The sequence below is a fragment of the Mugil cephalus genome, chromosome 9 (assembly GCF_022458985.1).
Source record: "Mugil cephalus isolate CIBA_MC_2020 chromosome 9, CIBA_Mcephalus_1.1, whole genome shotgun sequence".
Classification (NCBI taxonomy): domain Eukaryota; kingdom Metazoa; phylum Chordata; class Actinopteri; order Mugiliformes; family Mugilidae; genus Mugil; species Mugil cephalus.
The window spans coordinates 982096-1004054 of record NC_061778.1 but is presented as its reverse complement, the minus strand read 5'-3'; the positions used below and the strand labels follow the sequence as shown (position 1 = coordinate 1004054).

Here is a 21959-nt window from a genome sequence, read left to right as displayed (position 1 = left end):
CTTTAACCTACAACCACCAAATTACAGCCAGTTCATTCTGGAGTCGAAGTGAATATTTGTACCAAATTTCAAGAAATTCCATCAAAGCATTCCTGAGATAAAAGTGAATATAAATGCATGTTGGGTGTTAACTCATCACGTTTATTGTTTTTTGTTGTTGTCATTTAAGTAAAATATAAAGTTGATCTTAAATGGGTTTTACAGAAAAACATGTTCTTGATAATAAAGCTGCGGCATAAATGGTTGTTAAATACATTTATATATATTTATATTCATTTATATATAAGTACAAGAAGTGATGCTAACATTAGCTTGTATGAAGCCTCAACCTTGTGTTTGATTTCTTTATTAAAGTGTTGGTTGACCCGATGGTGGCCACCTGTGAGTTACCTCCCATTCTGTCTGACTAGAACCCGAAGCAGAAATAATAAGAAAGTCAAACGTTTAATTTTCCTCTCGGTCCAGATCAACCAAACCAAACAACGAATTACTCGTCGTCCCTCCAGCTGTGAATTCAACACTGCTGAAAAGCTTCGGACATCATGCGTTTTATTTGTGCTCACTGGATATGAAAGGAGGTCATGGAGTCTCTGAGCTCCCTCCATGTGGCAGAGGAGGAACATTAGCTGTTAGCTGTTAGCTGTTAGCTGTTAGCTCTACGCAGTACTTCTCGTTGATCGCTTCTATGGTGGACAAAAGTGCATTGAGGAACTTTTCTGCACTTTGTTCCTCAAGGAGTTCACACTGACGACAATCTGTTTCCGTCTGTGGAGGCAAAAGAAACAAAAAGACATGTGTTTATTGGTTTACAGAGAAGAAGATGGATAGAAAAACAGATAAACTTTACTGTCTGTCACGAGTGACACAAATTCATCTTTGACAGGCTCATAAAAACAGGTAAGAACAACACTATAAAACACAAATAAATATGTATAAGGAGGCTGTTAACAGCAGCGTGAGCCTCCTTCTGTTTCTTCATCTTGTTTTATTGCGATCATACGAGTGAAAACTGATGTTGAGTTCAGATCAGACAAGTTTTGGCGCCACCCCCTGTGATCTTTGGTGCCCCCCCCCCCCCCCCCCAGGTTGGGAACCACTGGTCTAGAGAATTAATCCTAATGTACTTTTATATTTGACATGTTTTTTCTAGCATACATAATGAACTGGTCTCTTGTGCACTATACAGACAGATCCAGAGTTTTTTATTTTTTTTGAATGATTGAATCCAGATGTTTCTCACTAGTAATGGGACCAACAGAAAACATAGCCCTTCATTGTCCAGTTTTGGAACACCAGTAAAACTGAACGCCCTGTGTGCCAACAGCTGTGAAAAGGAGGGTGGCAACAGAGCCTTCAAAGGAAAATGTGTCATGTTGTTCGTCTTCCTCTGTTCCACCCACGTCGACTCTGAATTACGACCTTGTAACAAGCTTCGTTTCTCAATTCCTCTCAGCTGGTTTCACGGCTAATGAGCCGAGCAACATTAAAACTAACAACCAGAGATGAGACCAACAGCTTAGAGCACTTCATGTGGTCTCAGTCCGTGTGTAAATCAGCAGCAGCGCCACCATGTGGTCAGTAGAATATTGTATGAGCTGCTGTCTAATGGATCTCTACCTACCACTGGATTTATTTATCTTCCTCTTCTTCGTATTTAGCTTCATCCCATTCTTCCTGCTCTTCATCTCTGTCTTCCTGCTATTGATCTTTTTCCTCTTTCCCATCCTCCGCCTCATCTTCTTCCTCATCATCCTCTTCCAATTTATTCATCATCCTCTTCCCCTTCTTCCTCCTCCTCCAGCTGCTACAGATGCCAAAGCGTTGTGTAACGGTAAGGTTACTCCACACCACAACTAGATCCTCACCAACTCCCCATACAAACCGAATGATCCCTGATAGCTGATATTGTGAAATAGAATAATTTGAATATGTGGAAGAAGAAGCATTATGTGTCAGATGAAAGGGACTCGTCCTCTCATGTCGGCTGGATAAGTCTACATATTCAGTCCACACAAAGAGCTTCTTGAAAAGTAATCACTCAACAGCTCTTGGGCGAGCTGGGACTTGTTATCACCCAAGAGTCAGGCACTTATCGCAGAAGTTGATTCAAAGTTTACAGCTCGAGGATTTTTTCCTAAACAGGGTCTCACAGACAAAAGTAAAAGTCCACAAAGAAGTTTATACAATCACCACTTCCCACAGACAAAACCCTATCAAATATGTGATGAGTCACACTATGAATCTGTCATTTATTAATGAGCTATGTACGAGCTGAAATAAAACACTGTGTTCTTCACTGGTTTCTGTACAATTTCATTTGTTTTCCAGTTATCATGAAGCAAACTCTTCTCTTTTTGGGTGGTAATTAATAACTGGATGGAGTCTGTGGTTTGAGGAAATGATGCATATTTTAAAAGATGGAGACTAGATTCACTAGTGTACCTAATGAAGTGGCCAGGTAGTGCTTCTTCAAAATATCCACGTGGTATTAAAACAACCTGATCCTTGTCTGGACTCAGGAGCTTTTGGCAGCCTTTTCCAAAATGGCCACCTTCATGGACGTTGTAATAAAAGTAATAATAAGTGAACAATGGGGAAGAAGAAATGGTTCGATGTGAAAAACAAACACGACTCTGCTGAGGTTTATATGACCACACCTTTGTACAGACCAGCAAGTAATCAAATATATGCAGTGAGTCTGGTAATCTACTTGTTTATGAGTTTTACATGCACTCCAATAAAACTACATGGTGCTAATAACCTTATATAAAATCAGTTTTACTGATACGAAAAATGATTTCTACATGAGCAAAACATTATCTGACCTGAGAGCCACTGTTTTGTTTCTATTAAAATTATTTGTATGTTTCTTTACATTTCTTATTTTATTTTTATAATTAATTATCACAGCGCAAACACTTCTCAAATTTACGAAGCCTTGTTCAATTCAAGATTGAAGACTCAAGATCACTTTATCGATCCCCACAGGGAAATTATTTTGTCCAAGTAGTCACAAGATAAAAAAAAACAAAACAAAAAAAAAAAAAAAATATTTGAACAAGACTTAAATATAAAAAAAGTAAAAATAATAGTAAGAATAAGGTAGAAGTAAAATTTACTACAACAACAAAAACTACAGGTCCAGTCACTGTGAATATATTTAGCTGAAGTATCTCAGCATACAAATAGCTAAAGTTTCTTGTGTTCAAAGATTCTTTCTCTGTGGTGTGCCTCAGGGTTCCATACTGGGTCCCATTCCTTTATCTCCTCACCCGCTCTTATTCGGCCAAATTATATAAAAATGACACTGAAATGCGACCAAGTTGCTGCTGAATTTTCATCACCACCACTGGAGGGCTGAGGAGGATTGTCTTTGCATATATTTATGCAGAAACATACAAGCAAATACTTGTAATTTAAACCGTTTTTAGATTAAGAACCACAGTAACTGCACTCTCATACAGTTGGTGGTTGTCTGGTGGAATCTCACCTGGTTGAACGCCGACGCCAGTTTCTGCAGCATGGTGTTCAGGTTTCGACGGGACTTGCGGTTACTGACTTCCCACTCTTCACAGAGGACTTTCACTTCATCAGCAAAGCATTTCAGGGTGGTGCTGGGGCACTTCTGCTGGAGAGACAACGGGACAGGGTCCATTAATGGGGGACGCCTGAACCCACCACCAGGGTCAACTATTTTCTTAGTCTACTGTATGTTATTTTGCAGCTGTGTTTACTCTGAGTCATATCATCACAGCTCTATATTATTGTCATTCATCAACTAAATAAGTGCGAAGATGCCACCAGACTGGGACGTCTGTAGGAAGGTTTCCATCTTCTCCAAATAAATATTTAGATTTTGTGTTCATAGTTCTTGTGGTTTTTTGTTTAAGATTCCTTTAGCATTTTTCTTTAAGTGTTGAGCCAGTTGAGGAAACTCATACCTCGTAGTCTGGGAAGGTCGGCGTGTACAGTCTGCAGGCCAACCAGTTCTGAGCAGAGACAGAAAGTTAGAACAGACGCACGTACGTTTCCATCGACTTTGTAAATTTGCAATTTAGTTGGTGACTTCTTCTCTGGTGTTACCACGATGCTGACATTTGTGGCTTAAACTATTGTTTTCTTCTGACTTTTTCTTTGAATTTGTTCAGTACTGACGGAAATATACCCGAACAACTCATCTCCAGATACTGCAGCTGAGCTGCTAATTAGAAAATACTAATGGAAAAGTGTGGAAGTGAGTTCAGACCAAGAGGAAAAGGTGAAATCAAAACATTTGAATTGTCATCTCTCTCAGAGATTAGATAAAGACTTTGGAGATCTTTGGTGAGTTAAGAACTTAAGAATATAAGAATATAAGTTAAGAATATAATTTATGTTGTTAGTAATATATTCAACTTGAACATTTATTTATTGATTCCACCTGTAATTATTTCATACTTTATTCCTGAGTGAAAACTAGATATATGATACAGCAGATATACATGAGGAAATTCACCTCAGTCCTTCCTATAATCTTAAAATTATTCCTGACGCTATTGTCATTATTTCAAGATTATTTAAAATATTAAAATGTTGTTAATTTATTCCATATAAGTAAAATATTTAGATATTTATATATATATCATATATATATATCAAATGTATCATATACATTTAACAGATCAGAAACGTTAATTTATTGAATTTTTTTAAATATCTGTTAATACCCAAATCCAAGAGAAATGTTTCAAATCTTCCAAAAACATTGAACAGTAGTTTTGTTTATTTTTTTTAATCTAAAGTAACAACGTAACTCAACATAAATTCCCATGAATCTTTTAGATAATCTTACCTAAGAGACATCATCAGTCTATTCTTTGTCTCCTGTGTTTAAACTACATACTTTCTACTTTTATTTAAAAAAAAAAAAAGAAAGAAAGAAAGAAAGAAATTCTAAGTATCACAGAGCAAACGTTTCTTGAATTTAGCCGGGATTCTTTCTCTGTGGTGTACCTCAGGGTTCCATACTGGGTCCCATTCCTTTATGTCTTATTCGGTCAAATTACATAATAATTACACCAAAATACAACCAAGTTCCTGCTGAATTATTATTATTATTATCATTACCACCACTGGAGGGATGCTAAGAGTTTTATTTTTATTTTATTTTTATTTTACCATTCTTTCTTGTCCCAGCACCCCCACACAATTTGATTTATCATGGCTATGACACGTCCACTTTCATAATATCTAATGTTATCTCTTCCACTCCTCTGAATACCTTCATTCATCTTCTTTTTCCATCTCTAGTTGAACCTTGAATCAGTTTGTGTTATTTATCTTTGTCATTTAGTAGGACCGCCCGACAAGGCGCTGTGGGTGTTTTAGTTCCTCCTCCACATTCCTTCCTCAGACTTAGAATTTTTTTTCTCTTCTTAATGTACTATATGTTTTCAGTGGTACCTAAGTGCTTATAAACAATAAATCAAGACATAAACATGCAGTGAATGAAATATGAAAATAAAAATCACATGCAGAAGATTTTCCTGAGGCTTGGTTGGGTGGTCTACTGGTACCTTCTCGGGGGCTCCGTTAATGAGGGCCCTGAGCCTTCGGATGATGTCTTCGCTGCAGCGTGGAGACCTTATCTCGGGCTCAGCCACCAGCAGACACACATAACACAGAAACACACCCACGAGAGCTGACCTCCCCCTCAGCATGGCCCGGGCGGCAAAACCATCATCTGCATCACTTCATCCTCTCACGGCCTCTCAGGATCCAGGACGGGGGGGCTCCAAAAACGCACGACAAACTCTTTAATCCAGCGACTTTCAATCCCACGAGATCTGAACACACCTCATCTAAACGCTGCCCTGGAGCAAGGAACGCCCACTTCGACTCAGAGTTGTGCAGCTGTGATGACAATTCAGTCATTCATGTAATTCCTGCCAAGACATAAAATACCAGAAGCTCGTGTTCAGCTCTGGGGCGTAGCAGTGGAAAGATTTACATATGCTCAAATGGTCCAGTCAGAGAAAATCTGAAAAGCATCCAAAGATAAATTCCATCTGAGAAAATAAAAAGAGACGAGTGAGAGTTTCCTCTCGACTGGAATCTGGCTTCTGTCTTTTCTCTGCAGCTCGTCACCACGTGGGTTGGAAGAAGACTGATGGATGGACGCGAGCTTTTAAACAGAAAGCAATCCCCCTTCCTTCTGCTTCTTCTCCCCTTCTAACCCTCCTGTTTTACACTCCCTCACTCCTCCCATTCCTCCTCCTCCTCCTCCTCCTCCTCCTCCTCTTCCTCTAAGTGATTTACTTTGTCATTCAGCTTCCTCGTTTCAGTTTTCTTTGGCACCATCTTCTTCTACCTTTATCCCGAGGGCATTTACTTAAAGAATGTCTGAGTTGAAACACCCATGCTGAGTAATCAGAAGAAAAACCTGTAGGTTACTATTGTCTGTCAAATGAGGACACAAATGTTTCTCAGTAACAGGATCAGGAACTCGTTTTAAAACGATTTGAACGAGTTTGAGAAGCTGTTTATATCTGCTGCCCGGAGAAAATGGACAAGCTTCATAATCAGAATCTCTTCTTCTTCTACGTCTTATCCTCACTAGGGTCATGGGGGGTTACTGGAGTCTATCCCAGCTGGCATCGATGGGGGTTCCACCCTGGACCTGGAGAAAACCCACACAGACACTGGGACAACATGCAAACTCCCCCCAGAAAGACCCGAGCTGGACTTGAGCCTGGACCTTCTCGCTGGGAGGCATCAGCGCTGGCCACTGAGCCACTGCGCCGCCCCATAATCAGAATCAGAAAAACTTCATTTATCCCTGAGGGGCAATTAGGAGGCAAAGAGCGCTACGTAACATTAAAGAGTGAGAGAAGAAATACACTTGAGGTGTCAAATACAGGATCAGAGTTTAGAGTAAAAAGTTCGGAGTTAATATTTAAACATTTACACCTAGAGGTTTGATTTAGTGACACTTCCTTTTTATGCTTGTTTTGACAACAACTATTTAGTGAATGAGGGTTAATTATAATCTACCCAGAGTATAATTAACTCTACTAGTGTGTGTCTAGTTTAACAACAAGAATTCAACTCTCCTCAATTTGCTGTGTAGTAGAAAATATGACAAATATATATATAAAAAAAACATTAAATTAAAGAGTGGCATTGGAATACTGAGATGACATCACATTAAATTATTGTACAATATGTGAATCTTAAGTTATCGTAACCTCTTAGGTTTGAAAGAGTCTGAGAGTTGGATGATCTGCAACTTTCCTCCTACAACTAAACACTAAACCAGAGAAACCTGGATGCACTTGTTTCTTCTACCTCAGAAATATAATGACATGTGCGTTTGCTAATTTGCTCTGAAATACTTGTTGATAAATGAGACACGTAATTGAGCAGTTTGCTTGTAACAATAATGTCTGTGAGTTTTGTATTTGTGTTGATGTAAACAAACATTGTCACCCGACTGCAAAACAAACCCACAAGTAAAGTAACCAGAACCTGAACCTGAACCTGAACCTGAACCTGGACCTGAACCTGAACCTGAACCTGAACCTGAACCTGAACCTGGACCTGAACCTGAACCTGAAGCCACCTCCATCCTCTCCTCTCTGCACTGGTTCCTGGACCAGTCCAGGATTCAGTTTAAAGTCCTCCTGACCTTCAGATCCCTTCATGGTTAACTCCAGACACTAACTCGTCTCCTGGTGGCTCAAGGGACCAGGATAAAGACAAAAGGGGACAGAGTCTTCTAGGTGGTAGTTCCAGTGCTCTGGAACGATCCTACCCCTGAAGAGTCTTCCTGAGACCTTGCGTCCTCGTATGGGGACAATAAGTGCTGCAGACGAACATTATTCAATCCAAAAATCATATTAACTTTTCTAGTTTGATTCTGTCGACAGTGACGAGCTGAGACTGATCAGAAAGAACTCGTTTGAGGACATTGAGACTACATAATTTCTGTCTTTGCTCAGCCACGTTCAAACACTTTTATACTTTGTTTGTTTCACCTTGGTGACTTTATTATAACATATAGTTAAATAATCCCTGAGTCCACATAAAGGGACATCACATTCTTATCTACTACTTCCTGTTCAATGATGATGCTTAGTTTTTATATTTCTCAGTAGGTGTGGAGTCCAACCTAGATACAGAATTCATAAAGGCACAAAGAACATGGTGTCTACAAATACTTATTTCTAACAAATAGTTTTCAAATGATTTGTGTTGGAGAAGAAGACAAACATCCAATCAGAAAGCTGCCTTTCCTCATGTGACCTCAGTGAATATTTGTGCGTCTGCCTGGATTGAGTGACGTTCAGGAGTCAGGGTGAAAAGTCTGGACTCTGTAACAGAGGAGGCTCTGACTGGACCAAACACCACTTCACTGCATCACTAGTTTAGTCCAATAGATGATTTATCTTAACTGGGTTGTGGAGGCAGCAAATAACTTTCTGACCTGGAGATTATTCTGTTGAGACGCCTGCTGACAGGTTCTCTCATGTTAGCAGGTAAATGGTAAAATCTACTGAGCCACAGTCACGTTCTGCCCCTTTAAATCAGCCTGAATCACCTCTAATAGCTGTGTTTAATGAAAACATCAACCAATACTACACACACAATTACTACAATGGATCATTGAAGAATACTTAGTTTTACACTTACATATTCTAATTTAGAAGTGTAATGAATTTCATTTCAATACATATGCAAATACCAGAAGCTTTGCATGCCTCTAGTTCCTAGAAAGAAAGAAATGCAGGTTACAACAAAGCAGAAAACTTTTCAGGCATTCCTTGGGCCGCCTCCAGCCGGTCACCTGGTCAACCTTTTATTTATTTGAATCTATTCATTTACTTAAAGTTATTGTATTGTATGTACTGTTTATTTCATCTCCTTTTCAATCTATAGCTGTAAAGCACTCGTGCTGTGAGAGGTGCAGTTTTATTTGCTGTAGTTGAAAGTTTAAAGTCATCAGGTGGGGGCGCCGTAGAGAGCCTCCTACTGTCATTCTTAACCAAGCACATTGTCACTGCTGTAGTTTAATGTCCATATCTCATCAGTGGCCCCTCAGCGAGGCCTTAAGCTTAAAAACTTGTCACACTGCCACTGCTGTAGTTTGTCATGTCTGACTTGTTTGCGAAGGAGCAGCATCGTAACTCACTTGTAAAGCAATACTGATTATTGCTAGTTAGCTAATGCTAGCATGCTAACAGACTGGCATTTTATTTTTGAAGCATTACTGCTAACGTCAACCCCAGCTATGTACTAACCTCTAGAGTTGAAGCTAAAGTGCTACCCTGTGTTTGATTTGTTTCCATCTGCAGCTACTGCAGAGTTCTTATGAAAAGAAATGAGCTCTTACCTGGAGAGAGGCCAGGTGGACAATGAACAAAACAAATGAAAGCACATTCAAGAGTCACAGTCTAGAGTCCAAACCAAAACTGAAAGTGTCACACTGGCGACGGATCACATATCACATATTTCTGCATGGTACAAAGGTCAACCTGCCGCTTGGGAAATCAGTGACTCAGCCACTAAGAAGTTATGTCGTCTCTCAGGTTTGATCCACAGAAACACAAATGTTTTGATTTAGCAAAAAACAAAAACCTTTTTATTTCCAAAGAAATCACTGACTCTCTTGTGATTACCAGATGAACATTTTCATAATAATTCCCTTTTTTCTTACCCAGTTGCATAATGTTCAACCCAGTTTGAAACCAGCGTCCTCCAAAAACATCTTTACTTTTGTTTTTCACCAATTTACACCAACTCAACTCAAAAATGTTGCCTCAGCACCACACAGGTCCTGGAAGTCCACAAAGAGAACCTGTTCAAACACATCAAACACAAATATTAGACTGAAACGAGTCAATATTCCAGATCAGAGGGGAGCTTTTTGAGCTCATTGTGTTAAAGTGTGTGATGGCAAAGGAGCTTTGTGAGGAGTGGTCCACCAACAAACATCACTCCATCATAGTGGGAGAGGAACCAGAGGAACCCAGGGGAACTTCTAAGCAGCTAAAGGCCTCTCTCACATTGGCTGATGTTCATGTTGATGAATCCACTCAACAACCAAAGACACTGCTCTCTGTCCACAAAGAACATGTGGGACAATGTTTAGTGGACAGATGAGACCAGAGTAGAATAGTTTGGTTTAAATGTTTGGAGATGAACCAACACTGCATTCCAGCATCAGAACCTCATCCCTCCATGACACATGGGGGCGCTAATGTCCTGGTTTGGGCCTGTTCTGCTGCATCTGCTCATCATTGATGGACCAATGAACTGTGAATTCTACCAGTGAACTCTGAAAGAAAATGTCAGGACATGAGTCCATGAGCTGAATGTGAAGAGAAACTGGGTCATGGAGGAAGACAAGGAGCCAAGAACACCAGTGGTTCTGTTCTGAGGAACTGGATCAGATTCCTCCAAGCTGCTTTAGACACTGATCAGCTGTTACCACAAACACTTAGTCTAAAGGAGCTCACAGACTCACACACTGGACACAAGGACTCAACAACATGGAACATTGGACCATTTTAATGAATATACAAATACACCAGTATAATATTTGTGCATCATGTCATTCATTGGTTCTATGTCGACTTCCCGAATGTTTAGATTTTTCTGTTTTTGCTTTTGAAGAAATGTATAAAATTCTCTAGGGGGCAAACACATTTAAGCAGCTCTGCCTTTTAATGGGAAACACAACTTTTTAAATGTTGCACTGCATCAGTGTTAGCCTCAACTTCCCACCACTGACTGGAAAAAAAAGGGTTTGTGGAGGAGGACGCTGGGTCACTGAACCTAGTAAACAACACAGACACGTCGTCTTGGTCTGAAGTCAAACAAACTCATCAGACACGTCATTTCAAAGAAACACAAACACACGAACACACACATTCTCAATGCACCCAAGAGCTGAGGACACTGTGCAAAATACCGACATTATTTTAAGGATATTAAGTGCCAAAGAGAATAAGACTAACTTCATAAATAAACAATAAAATAATAATAAAAAAAAAGAATAAGAAAAATGATTAAAAGTTATCACTGGCCTCAGACAGCCAGACACCAACGCTCAGAATAATAATTTGTTAAGTGTAACTGGGATTGCATACAGCATGGTTTGGCTTCCAACATGTCTGTGTCTGCAGGATGGGGTTCGTCTTGCAGCTCATAAAACATTTAAAATATGCTCTTAAAATATATATCTGAAGTCCTTTACAGTTCATCTTATCCAGCTTTGGACATTCAGGGGTTCAGTAAAGTCATACATTTTTTTTTTTTTTTTTACAACACTGGCATCTTTTCCAAGTTAATGACTTTCCAGCCCCGTGCTGGTTGGCTTCTTGAAGGGCTTTTGGTTTAATGCTTGGACCTTGAAGTTATTTTCCCAAGAAAGTGTCTTAAAATTGAGTCCCTTGGACGAGAAACTAATTCCCAAGTGAGCCACGGTTTTCCATGTTTGTCTGGTGTTTGAAAAGTCTCATGCTTTCTTTGTGTCTCACTGGTGTTTTCTAGCAACACCTCTCGCATGAAAGACTTTCCTTCACGACCTGTTGCAGTTCTGAGGAAGAGGTGAAGGAAGGTGTGAAAGTCCGTTGATGCTCACTCTCCTCGCCCCCGGCCCCTGCCCGGGTCCTCCAGCTCCAGCTCCACCGTGCAGGGTTTGGGTCATGCTAACCTGGGCGGTGCTGAAGGAGGTTATTCGGCCACTTCCTGCGATCTGGAGGTTTACTGTGGTGGCGTAACTGGCCTTCTGGTTCCCCTGCTTGGATGGGGACGAGTGGGAAAAGGGCGGTGGTGGTGGTGGTGGTGACCTTGAGGACGTAGGAGGCGTCGTGGAGGCGCCTTGGACCTGAGGCGGCTGTCTGAGCTGAGATGGGTGGTTATGTTGGTGGTAGGCGGCCGGCGGAGGGGAGGTCATGTCTGGGGAGAGAACAAGGCATGAGGAGGGGAGGTTTTGTTCACGGGATGGCCGGGCAACGTAAGCACAGATCAGCTGGCTACGACAACTGCCCTCCTCTAGCTCAGGGTCTCCCCACTCGGTCTGGGTGTCTGGTGGGACAGGGGAGGTGAGGAGGGTAAGTGAGGACATTGGGGGTGAAGAAAAGCCAACGGTGGTTGATGAAGCGCTCACATCGGGGTACTCAGTCCCATTGTATTTGTTTGAAAGCTCCCGTACATCCGGCCAGGGCACGCTGGTGAAATGCTGCCCACCCGAGGCAGCCTTACCCGGGCTGAGCGGGGACTGCAGCCCGGCACGAGGGCTGAGGCAGGAGGGGGAGCTGCTATACGAGGACCATCCACTTCTCGGACTGATGGGACAAGACTCCTGCTGGTCGAAGGACCCTTGACTACTTCCACCACTATAACCAAGAGACCTTCGGCTGCCGTCCGCCCAGGATCGACGGAGTCCACCAGCGTTGGTTCGGGTCGGACTCACGGGTCTGTCAGCCAGGCTGGAGGAGAAAGACCTTCGAAGGCTTTGGGAGGGTCCAGATGGGGAGGCGGCTCTGGAACTGCTCCGTGGCACAAAAGAGGAAGAGGACGAAGAAGTAGGGAAAGACACACTTTCCCGTGTTGGTGAGTCTAATGAAGAAAAAGGAGAGGAGGAAACATATCTAGGATTTCTAGGCTGAGGGGCGGCAACGTTATTCATCCAAACATTCACTGACACACCGATGGGGGGCGGGGAGAGGATCTGAGGGCTCAGAAACGAGGATGAGTTGCCGAAACTCGCCGAGGAGGCCCTGGGCATCTCCAGAGTGAGGCCCAGGGGGTTATGAGAAACTGCCCCTCCGACCCGTGCGCTCCTGGGGTTGGGAGGCTTGTTCGCCATCGGGGAGGAGTAGTTATGCTGCGGCGGTGGCGAGCAGATGCGAGTAAACGATGCCGGTGTCGGGGAGGGAGACGGCGACTGAACCCGTGAGCTGGGTTCAGAGGCGGAAAAAGGCCGAGCTACACGGTTGTGTGATCCCGACCAGAGAGGATCAGGGGTTTGACGGGTGGGTGTTCGCGCCTTCTGTGGAACTCCCGCCCATCCACCATTACTGGCAGCGCTGCTGCAGCTGCTGGTGGCGACAGATACACCAGCCATCCTGTTGTTATTGTTGTTTGCATTCGGCGATGAATCTGACTTGGAGTGAAGGAATGAGGGACGGGGGGATGAGGAAGTAGAGCTGAGAGGCTGACGATGGGTAAGATTCATGGATGGAGACGGAGGACAGCGTTGGGAAAGAGTGGGTGGACATCGTGGAGGTTGGTACCCATCCTTGGTGCACCCTAACTGGGTATAAGCAGGCGTCCAAGTGCTTTGCTGGCTGGGAGGTTGAGGTTTAGGAGAAGGCGAGCGCTGTCGTAGGTGAGAGGAAGGCGGGCTTTGACTTTTCGCCATGCTCTGACTTATGGATTGGCTGATACAGGAGGCAGCTAGGGATCTGGTGAACGCAGAGGGGGAAGAACAAGGCCGAGAGCCGAGGGAGGGTGATGTCTGGGAGGCAGGTGGGGATCTTATTGAGGAAACCATGCCAGAGGATGGAGTAGGGGACAAACAGGAAAGAGCATTTGGGGAGATGAGGCCTCCTGGTGACACGGGGGTGGGAGAAGGTCCTTGGATGACCCTGAAAGGGGAGGAGCAGGGAGGGGCTCGGACGGCAGACGAGGAAATCGAGGACGGAGGAGGTCTAAAAGGAGAAGGGGAGCGTTGTCTGAGGCTTGGTCTGAAGGCCGAGGGGAAGTCTGTGTCCTTGTCAGGGCTGGAAACGTTTGGGTTACCCCTCTCCACCGGAACAGATGACTTGGAGACGAGCAGCGTGGTGGGGGGGGCTGAGCCGGGCTCGTCTGCTTCTCTGAAAACGACGAAAAGCAAAGTGTTACCATAGATTTCCCGCACAGGATGATTCACCAGAGATGAAAATATGCAGACGTATCTGTAACAAGGAGGAAGACGATGCTATCACTGATCTGCAGTAGATTCGTGGGAAACTTCAAGGAAGAGATGATGCGTAAAATGTTGAAATGAACAGTAATTAATAAATTTAAAAGTGGTACCAATCTAAATGAATTTCTCTGCTTTCTCTCAGAGGGGTAAAAAGAGGACAAGACAATCTAACCCCTGTTCAATTGCTGTTAATCCCTTTACATCTCCACACGCCTGCATTACTTCTGGGTATTTTACAGTGGATACATATAATTATGTCTTCACCACATGCCAGATCTGTAATCTAACAAAGCATGTGCAGAATGTGCAGAGATGTGGACAAGAATGGAACGGAACAGGAAGTTTATGGCAACCTCAAACTTTCTACCAGCCACATTTTCATAAACAAAAACTTTGAATTATGTGTAACAGTTGTGTCACTGAAGCATGCCACAGTGATGCAGCTGGAGGAAGAAGGTACAAACCAAGTCAATGCACATTGCTTAGAAAGCGCTTCACCTGGTTTTTAATCCTAAAGTCAGTTTCAGATCAGTGCTTTCTTAAACAAAATAGCAAGTTATAACATAGCAGTAAAATGTTTCCTTAGGTCATATTTAAAAAAGACTTGAATTTAACCGTGTCTGTTTAAACAGTGGGTATAGGCATCTGCTAAATACACTAAATACACACCTGTGTTGATATTCATTTTTAATATTGACATTCCAGGAACCAGTCGGGGCCTGTTTGCCCTGAGCAGTGGGTAGATCTGGAGGTCTCTGGGTGGTGAATGCCAGGAGGTGGTCTGCAGGGGTTGAGAGTGGTTGGGCACAAGCTGGTGCAGCAACAACTTCTTCTGAGGATCCGTGGTTTGATGTGTTTTCTGTAAAAATCACGGCAGAACCTTGGACAACCGTTTTGAACCTTGAGGAATTGCTCAGATCAGATCTAGCCTTGTATTCTTTTGGGTTCCCAGATGTTCCAGGTGAACCTGGGCCTCCCTCTTCCGGGTGAAGGGCCTCGTTCTGGACCTGGTCTCCAGCAAGTCCAGGGTGAAGCACCGTGGAGCTGTGGTGATTTACTGGAGCCTGGCTCTGAGCAGATTCTGCACCAGTGGTTTCTGGCCCTGTACAGACATCCTTCTTATGTTTGGTTGATGAATCCTGGTTTTCATCATGCCCTGTAGAAGCGTTGTACTCTGGTACATCTGCATCTTGCATGTTAGACTCGTCTCCATCTCTGGAATTTTTCCACTGTGGCTTGCTGTGAGCAGGGAGGCTTGACCCAGGCTGGTCTGGTTGGTTAATGATGTTTACAGATGTAGGGTCTTCTCTGACTGAATTAACAGATCCATACTGCTCCGAGCTGCAGAAAACCAGGAGGAGAATCAATCAAAAACACGTGCAAACCCAACTGTCCATAGGAAACCCAACAAACGTGAAAAAGGGTGCCATTAGCGATAGCTTAACTTAGCCTTTAGCAGTAACTGGACAAACTGGAGCTCATTCACTCAGTTTATTCCTGCTTATAATGTCTAATAATGTGTCTGCTACATCCTGCTTCGACTCAGGTGCATGTCAGAGTTAATATTAGACCTTTCATATGTACGTTCAGACACCTTTAGCTACTTTGCAGACTCGGATTAATAGTTAGTTAGTTAATAGTAGTGGAGAGGAAGCAGGGAGCAGCAGAACGGATATGAAGTGGGTGCATTTAATAGATATGCTATTTCTAAATCAGATTACATCTTCAGGATAAACTAATCCAGTAAAGTTAAAATTTCTGGACACGGTTTACTTTTAAAATTGCAGGTATAAACTCAATTACTTCACGTGATTAGAGGTCCTAAAGTAAAACTAAGAGATCTAGCCTTTAAAATGTTTAAGCCCACCTACAGCACTCTATGTTATGCTGTTTATTTCTAAACATACAGCTGCAGCTGCTACAGACAGCCACTAGATGTCAGGAGACTAAAGATAAAGCGAGATAAAACCCGCTAAACTCACTGTTTCATAATTTACCACCAGTCCAGTATCTGTCAGTATATTTCACTCACCTGTCTACATCCTTCTCTTGATTCAGGACTTCACCTCCTTCCCTTAACTCCGTCACTCCACAGTCCAAAGCCACGGTCGGCGTCCAGGTACCGGAGCTCTGACCTTCACGTTCAGTTCCGAGGTTCTGAGATGTGGACGGTGTCGAAGCCGAGGCTAAGATGAGCCCAGAAGGCGGCGGGGGTGGATTTTCCCCATGTGTGGCGGATGTTTGGGTGTTTGCACCAGAACCACAGCCCAGATCTGAGTCCTTTTCTTTGGTTAAAGCTGAGATAAAGTCCCTGGGTCTGGAGAGGGTAACGAGCCCGTTGGTCTGGTGAGTGGCCGGGTTCTGCTGTTCTCTGACGAGCACATGACCAAACAGCTGAGGCTCACAGGGCGCCGTCGCTTTCTCCTGGACATCTAGAAAAGAGAAAATAAGATTACAACCAACTCCACATGAAGATGCTGAATGTTAAGCTGATGAAACCAAAGCGTTAGAAAAGCCAACCTACCGTCTGTCAGACTATCTGCTCTCTTTATCAACCCGTCTTCCTGGTCTCTTCCAAACCATGAGGCATCCTGGCTCATGGTTTGTTTCTGGTACTGGCATGGAGTCCTGGTCTGGGTCTGCTGCCTACTTTGTGTTCTGGTTTGACTCTCTGCTTTGGTCTCAGAGTTAGTTTGAGTCCCATGCTCCGTCTCTGTTGAGGCGGTTTCTATTTGTCCTTGTGTTTGCGGCTCGGCTGGGTTCTGCGTTTGATTCTGAGCTTGAGTAGAAGGCCCGGAAAGTCGAGCCGATACCCACGACTGGGTTCTCACGGTGCTGCCTCGTTTGTGATGCAGCGGGACTTTCATGGTGCTAGCTTTGGCACTGTACATCCGGGCCAATGTTTGGACCTTGCTCAGAATCCGCTCTGAGTTTTCCATCAGCGCTGGGTCCACCACGGGGCTGGTCTCAAACAGCCCAATACGAGCCACATCCGACCCCATGCCCTCGAACAAGGCTCGGTTAGCGGCGACGATCCTGGAGTGGCGGGACCACCGGCCCACTCTTGTCTGACTGGGAAGGCCCTCCATGTTCCCGCCAGACTTAGCAAGGTCTTTGTTTTTGGCTTTAGCTAAAGTGGCCTGAGTTTTAGCCTCAGTTTTTTGTTCTGCAGATAGTGATGTTGTCAACGCTTCTCTGGGACTTGGTTCCTCTGGGTCGACTTGTTCAGAGTTAACAAACTCTTCAGCATTGGATTTGATCATTTCATCTCCTTCCACTGAATCTCCACTCTGCTCCCCTGCAGCCATTAAACTCACTGGTCTTTCCTGTGTTTCCTCCACTTCCTCCTCTATCGACTCTTTGGAGATTTTTACATTCTGATCCCGAACCTCCGTCTCTCCTCCAGCAGCACTGTTTTGGTGCAGATCTAGATAACCTTGGTTCTGAGTCTCATTAGAAGATTTAATCGGACCTCCTTCCTCAATCACTGGTTCATCTGCAGTTGTAGATGTGCAGGGACCAATGGGGGAGGAGGACTCATCCACTTCATACTTGGATCTGCCGGTCTCTGGCTCCCCCTGGTGTCCACCAACGTCAAAGAGCGACACCGACTCCTTCACCAAACCCGAGGGGATGTTAGAGAAACTGTTCCTCCTTCTAGACGCCCCTCCTTCTTTCAGTTCCTCCTCCTCCTCCTCGTCTTCCTCGCCCTCCTCGGCCTCGGCGGCTGCCTCATAGTAGCTCCTGATCTTCTCGATGATCTTCTTGTCTCGCTTGGTGAGGTGAGATCCTCTAGTGGGAAGCCGGCGACTCTGGATGGAGGGATGAAGAACTTCTGTTGAGGAAGCAGAGACCTCGGTCTTTACCTCCTCCTCCTCTGTTGAAACAGGGGGATGAAGATCTGTCGTTGGGATGCTACTTCTTCCAACTTCATCGTCACTTGCTCTCTCCTCTTTATCTTTTTCTTCCACTTCGTGCGTCTCTCCAGACTCCTCCACCCGTTCGTCCACCTCTTGACTCGTTGGAGGTTGTTGGACGTCACTTGTGTCATTTTCACCGGTCTCGTATTGGAGGGTGCCGTCGTTATCTGTCTCTGTTTCTTCCGGTTCTTGGTGCATTGTGGGTGATGTGGGTGATGAGTGTTCTGGGCTGGAGGCGATGGGGGGCAGTGGGCAGGTGAAGTTGGTCTGGTTACATGGAGGCTCCTTGGGCTGATCCTCGGCCTCCTCCTGAAAGAAAATTAAAGACTATCATCTTTCATCTTTCTATCATCAACTAGCGGAGGACAGACGTCATGAATGAGCCTTTCGGGAGGAAACGTACCGTTGTTCCGGTGTGAATGGCGGCGAGTCCCTCCCTGGCTCTGCTCTGGTTGATGAACTCCAGGATCTCTTCAGTGATGGACAGAGTGGGCGGAGCGCTGAGGGGGGTCAACTCCTCCTCTTCCTCTTCCTGCTCGGTGAAACAGAACAGAAACAATTTGATTTGATATCCCCACACCGACCAGCCCCCTGACGTTAACCTGAGGTCATGTGACCCACCTCCTCCTCCTGGTTGGTCTGGAGCTGTGGCGTAGCTTCGTCCCTCTCAGGCTCCACCTCGATGACGGAGGACGCCAACGTGCTGCTGCTTCCTGCTGAGCCCAGACTTTCAGCGTGACACAACTCTCCTTCACTTCCTGCCTGCTGCAGAACACAACCAATGGCACCAATAAAACCAACAGCCCACTAATTAAGTCTGTCAACGTTGGTCCTCTCCATGGGACATTTGAGGACAAAGAAACCAAGAGGGACCAGTGGAGACACATAAAGTATCATCACACTCTGCAGGAAGGAGTTTTCTTTCCAGCTTCAAACAGCACATGAACCAAGCCAAGCATACGTTAGTCGGGGATTCTGCTAGCACTTGGGCTAACGCGGCTAACAGCTGGAGACAACCCAAGACAAACCAAGACAAAGACAAGCTGCCAATGCTGGCTGCTAATATGTGTCCACTCCTGCAGCCACTGTTCACTGGGAGAGACTGTTCTCCTTCTTAATCTGATGTTTGAATCTTTTTTAAATCGTTTTCAGTAACAGAATGTGGCGATGAATGCTTCCAGGTGCTGTGGTTTATATCTTACCTTCAAAGCTGCCAGATCCCATGGTGGTGGAGATGATCAGGCGGGAGCAAAGGGAAAGAGAATCAGGAACGTTACTCATAATCAATCATCTCCAAACAGTTTCCAGTTTAATCGGTGGTTTCTGAGCAGCCTGAGACGAACTCAGACCTGGTTTATTGCCAGTGACCAATGAATTGAGACCAGAGCACCTATGACTTCTACCGCCTCAACAAACACCGACAGTAGAAGAAGAAGAGAAGAATTAAATGAATTAATCATCCTCTCACCGTTGGGATGAAACGCTGCTTCAATGTCTTTAGCCGGAGCTGAAGAAGAAGAACGAGAAGAATCAACACATCATTTCATCCTGGTCTCACAGAGGTTTGGTTTTCTATCTAACTCGTCTCTATTTCTATCTCCATCTCAGTCTATCTCCATCTATCCATATCCCTCCATTAATCTCTCTACAGAATTTTTTCTATCTTGCTATATATCTTTATATTTCTTTATATCGCTCTATATCAATTTATATATATCTGTAGCATTTCTATCTCTAGTTTTATCTCACCTGGATCTCCATCTATCTATCTATTCATTTCTGTCTCATCTCTTTTTCCATTCTTTTCTTTTTCCTTCTTTCTCAGGTAGTGGTTGAATGTGGATTTTTATTTCTAGACTTTAGACCTCAGTCTCTTCAGGATCAAGTTGCCACAGGTTCGTTATTTTTTTCATTTTGATTCGGTTCATCTTGAGGATGCGTGAATAAAGTGGCGTGGCCTCATAACATCAACCTTTATTGTTTTTAACTGAGTCGTATCTCGCCTCCTCTTTGTGTTTAGATGTTCTCATGGGTTCAGTTTTATCTGGTGCGTCCTGTGGTTCAGATATTATTACCTCCTACGTCTGAGTTTCATGTGGTTCATTCACACAGAACAAACAAACTCTGTGTTTACTCTACTCTCCATAGTTACGTCTCGGCTGCAGGATCATTTTCACTTTGTGATGTAGCTCCACCTCCACCATATGAACCCATTAATGGTGGATTTAATGGTTTCATCCCTGGTCTGAATGGGTGAATGGTTCAGAGACGTCTTCACTTTGCTCCCTAACATCTGGTCATTTACTAATTACCATGACCTCAACATTATACATACAAATTACCAGAGGTCCCAGATTAAACTAGTCCCTGATAGGACAGGGTCTGTGTTTCCAGCCAGCTGTGAACTTCTGGTTCCTGGTTCCTGGTCCGAGGTGGGTCTTTATTTACCTGACTGCCTCCTAGTGCGTCGGTACGGTAGATTTCCCTCCAGCAGCAGCGGTAAACCCTTCCTGGATTTCTCGGGGGTGTACAGCAGCAGCTCTGGAGGCTCTGGACGAAGGAAAGATTCAAACCTTAAAGTCAGAGAACGTCTGGAGCAGGAAGAAAGATTCAAAGGTTCCTCTGCTTCAACACTTCGTCTTTTACCCTTGACTTCACTTCCTGTGCTACTTCCTCCCTCATTCCCACCCACTATTCCTTCTGTTCTTTCTTTCACTCCTTCCTCTCCTCCATCGTTTCCATCATCCTGCCTTCATTTCTTACTTTCATCTTTCATCTTTCACTCCTTCTGTCCCCTCATTTCTTTCATCCACTATTCCTTCTTTTCTTTCCTTCCTCTTCTACTTCCTTCCTTAATCTCATAGGAGTCTGTGACATGAGGACCGGGTGGTTTATTAGGACCAGGTGGTTTATTAGGACTGGGTGGATTATGAGGACTGGGTGGTTTATGAGGACCAGGTGGTTTATGAGGACCGGGTGTTTAATTAGGACCAGGTGTTTGATGAGGACCGGGTGGATTATGAGGACCGGGTGGTTTATTCAGACTGGGTGGTTTATGAGGACTGGGTGTTTGATGAGGATCGGGTGGTGGATGAGGACCGGTGGTTTATGAGGACCGGGTGGTTTATGAGGACCGGGTGTTTGACGAGGACCGGATGGTTTATGAGGACCGGGTATTTGATGAGGACCGAGTGGTGGATGAGGACCGGGTGGTTTATGAGGACCGAGTGTTTGATGAGGACCGGGCGGTTGATGAGGACCGGGTGGTTTATGAGCACCGGGTGGATTATGAGGACCGGGTGGTTTATTAGGACCAGGTATTTGATGAGGACCGGGTGGTTTATTAGGACCGGGTGGTTTATGAGGACCGGGTGGTTTATGAGGACCGGGTGGTTTGATGAGGACCGGGTGGTTTATGAGGACCGGGTGCTGCTGACCTGACTGACGGCGCCCTCTGTGGTAACCGTGGACATCGTCCGGTCGCGGTGACGCTGACGACTTCTTCAGACCATCCTGCTCCATGTGAGGAGCTGAAAAACAAGAAGTGGAGTCAGTCCAGTTCATTGAGGCGCCCACAGTGAGGTCAAAGGTTTTAAACTGAGGACGTCGGTGGAACTCACTCTGACAGAAGGTGTCTCCCAGGACCTGTCTCGCCTGGAGAGAGAGAAGAAAAGAGATGTGGGACAATTTAGGGAGGATTTAGATGAAATAACGAGGATAAAATCTGCTGCAAACCTCCTTCCCTCCTTCCCTCCTCTCTCTTACCTTCTGGGGCAGTGATGCTGGATGGTTTTCTACTATCAGTCTCTTGAGGTAGTGAACCCACAGTCTCTTCTCCTCCTGGTTCTTGGTCTGTCGTGATAACGAGACATTAACGCCGCAGCAGATATCATTCACATAATATATATATATACATATACATATATACATACATATATCTACACTACAGGAAAAAAGTTTGTTAGCAACTTAAAGTTTCTGTCTTTCTTAAAAACCAGCATGAGTGAAATATCAGTAAAAGAAAAGAAGGGCTTAGTTTTAGGGTTGAGAAGATTTAAAACAGTCACAACTTCAGTGCAGAAGTA

General features: G+C 44.2%; 2 protein-coding genes across 6 annotated transcripts in view; both read right to left on the bottom strand.

Annotated features, from left to right (window-relative positions):
* Positions 1-120: 120 nt before the first annotated feature.
* il15l (interleukin 15, like) lies at positions 121-10062 on the bottom strand. Of its 3 annotated transcripts, XM_047593299.1 has the most exons (5): positions 9371-10062; positions 5556-5924; positions 3942-3989; positions 3491-3628; positions 121-765 (listed from the first exon to the last, which is right to left on the bottom strand). In XM_047593299.1, exons 2-5 carry the CDS (start codon positions 5697-5699, stop codon positions 637-639), a joined length of 459 nt encoding a protein of 152 aa, XP_047449255.1. In that variant the 5' UTR covers positions 5700-5924; positions 9371-10062; the 3' UTR covers positions 121-636. The 3 variants fall into 3 exon arrangements, with proteins under 3 accessions (XP_047449255.1, XP_047449256.1, XP_047449258.1); XM_047593300.1 differs by lacking the exon at positions 9371-10062 and having other exon boundaries at positions 3491-3625; positions 5556-6205; XM_047593302.1 differs by lacking the exons at positions 3942-3989; positions 9371-10062 and having other exon boundaries at positions 3491-3625; positions 5556-6207.
* Positions 10063-10532: 470 nt separating this feature from the next.
* The window catches only part of plekhg2 (pleckstrin homology domain containing, family G (with RhoGef domain) member 2), a 52194-nt gene continuing 40767 nt past the window's right edge, over positions 10533-21959 (bottom strand). For all 3 annotated transcript variants that reach the window (XM_047594247.1, XM_047594248.1, XM_047594249.1), the window contains 12 exons: positions 21640-21726; positions 21495-21528; positions 21312-21404; positions 20323-20424; positions 19343-19381; positions 19077-19084; positions 18496-18639; positions 18278-18406; positions 16479-18183; positions 15987-16386; positions 14624-15295; positions 10533-13862 (listed from right to left, as the gene is read on the bottom strand). In XM_047594247.1, coding sequence (XP_047450203.1) covers positions 11561-13862; positions 14624-15295; positions 15987-16386; positions 16479-18183; positions 18278-18406; positions 18496-18639; positions 19077-19084; positions 19343-19381; positions 20323-20424; positions 21312-21404; positions 21495-21528; positions 21640-21726 — 5715 coding nt within the window. In that variant the 3' untranslated portion in view covers positions 10533-11560. The remainder of the gene's footprint in view (positions 13863-14623; positions 15296-15986; positions 16387-16478; positions 18184-18277; positions 18407-18495; positions 18640-19076; positions 19085-19342; positions 19382-20322; positions 20425-21311; positions 21405-21494; positions 21529-21639; positions 21727-21959) is intronic.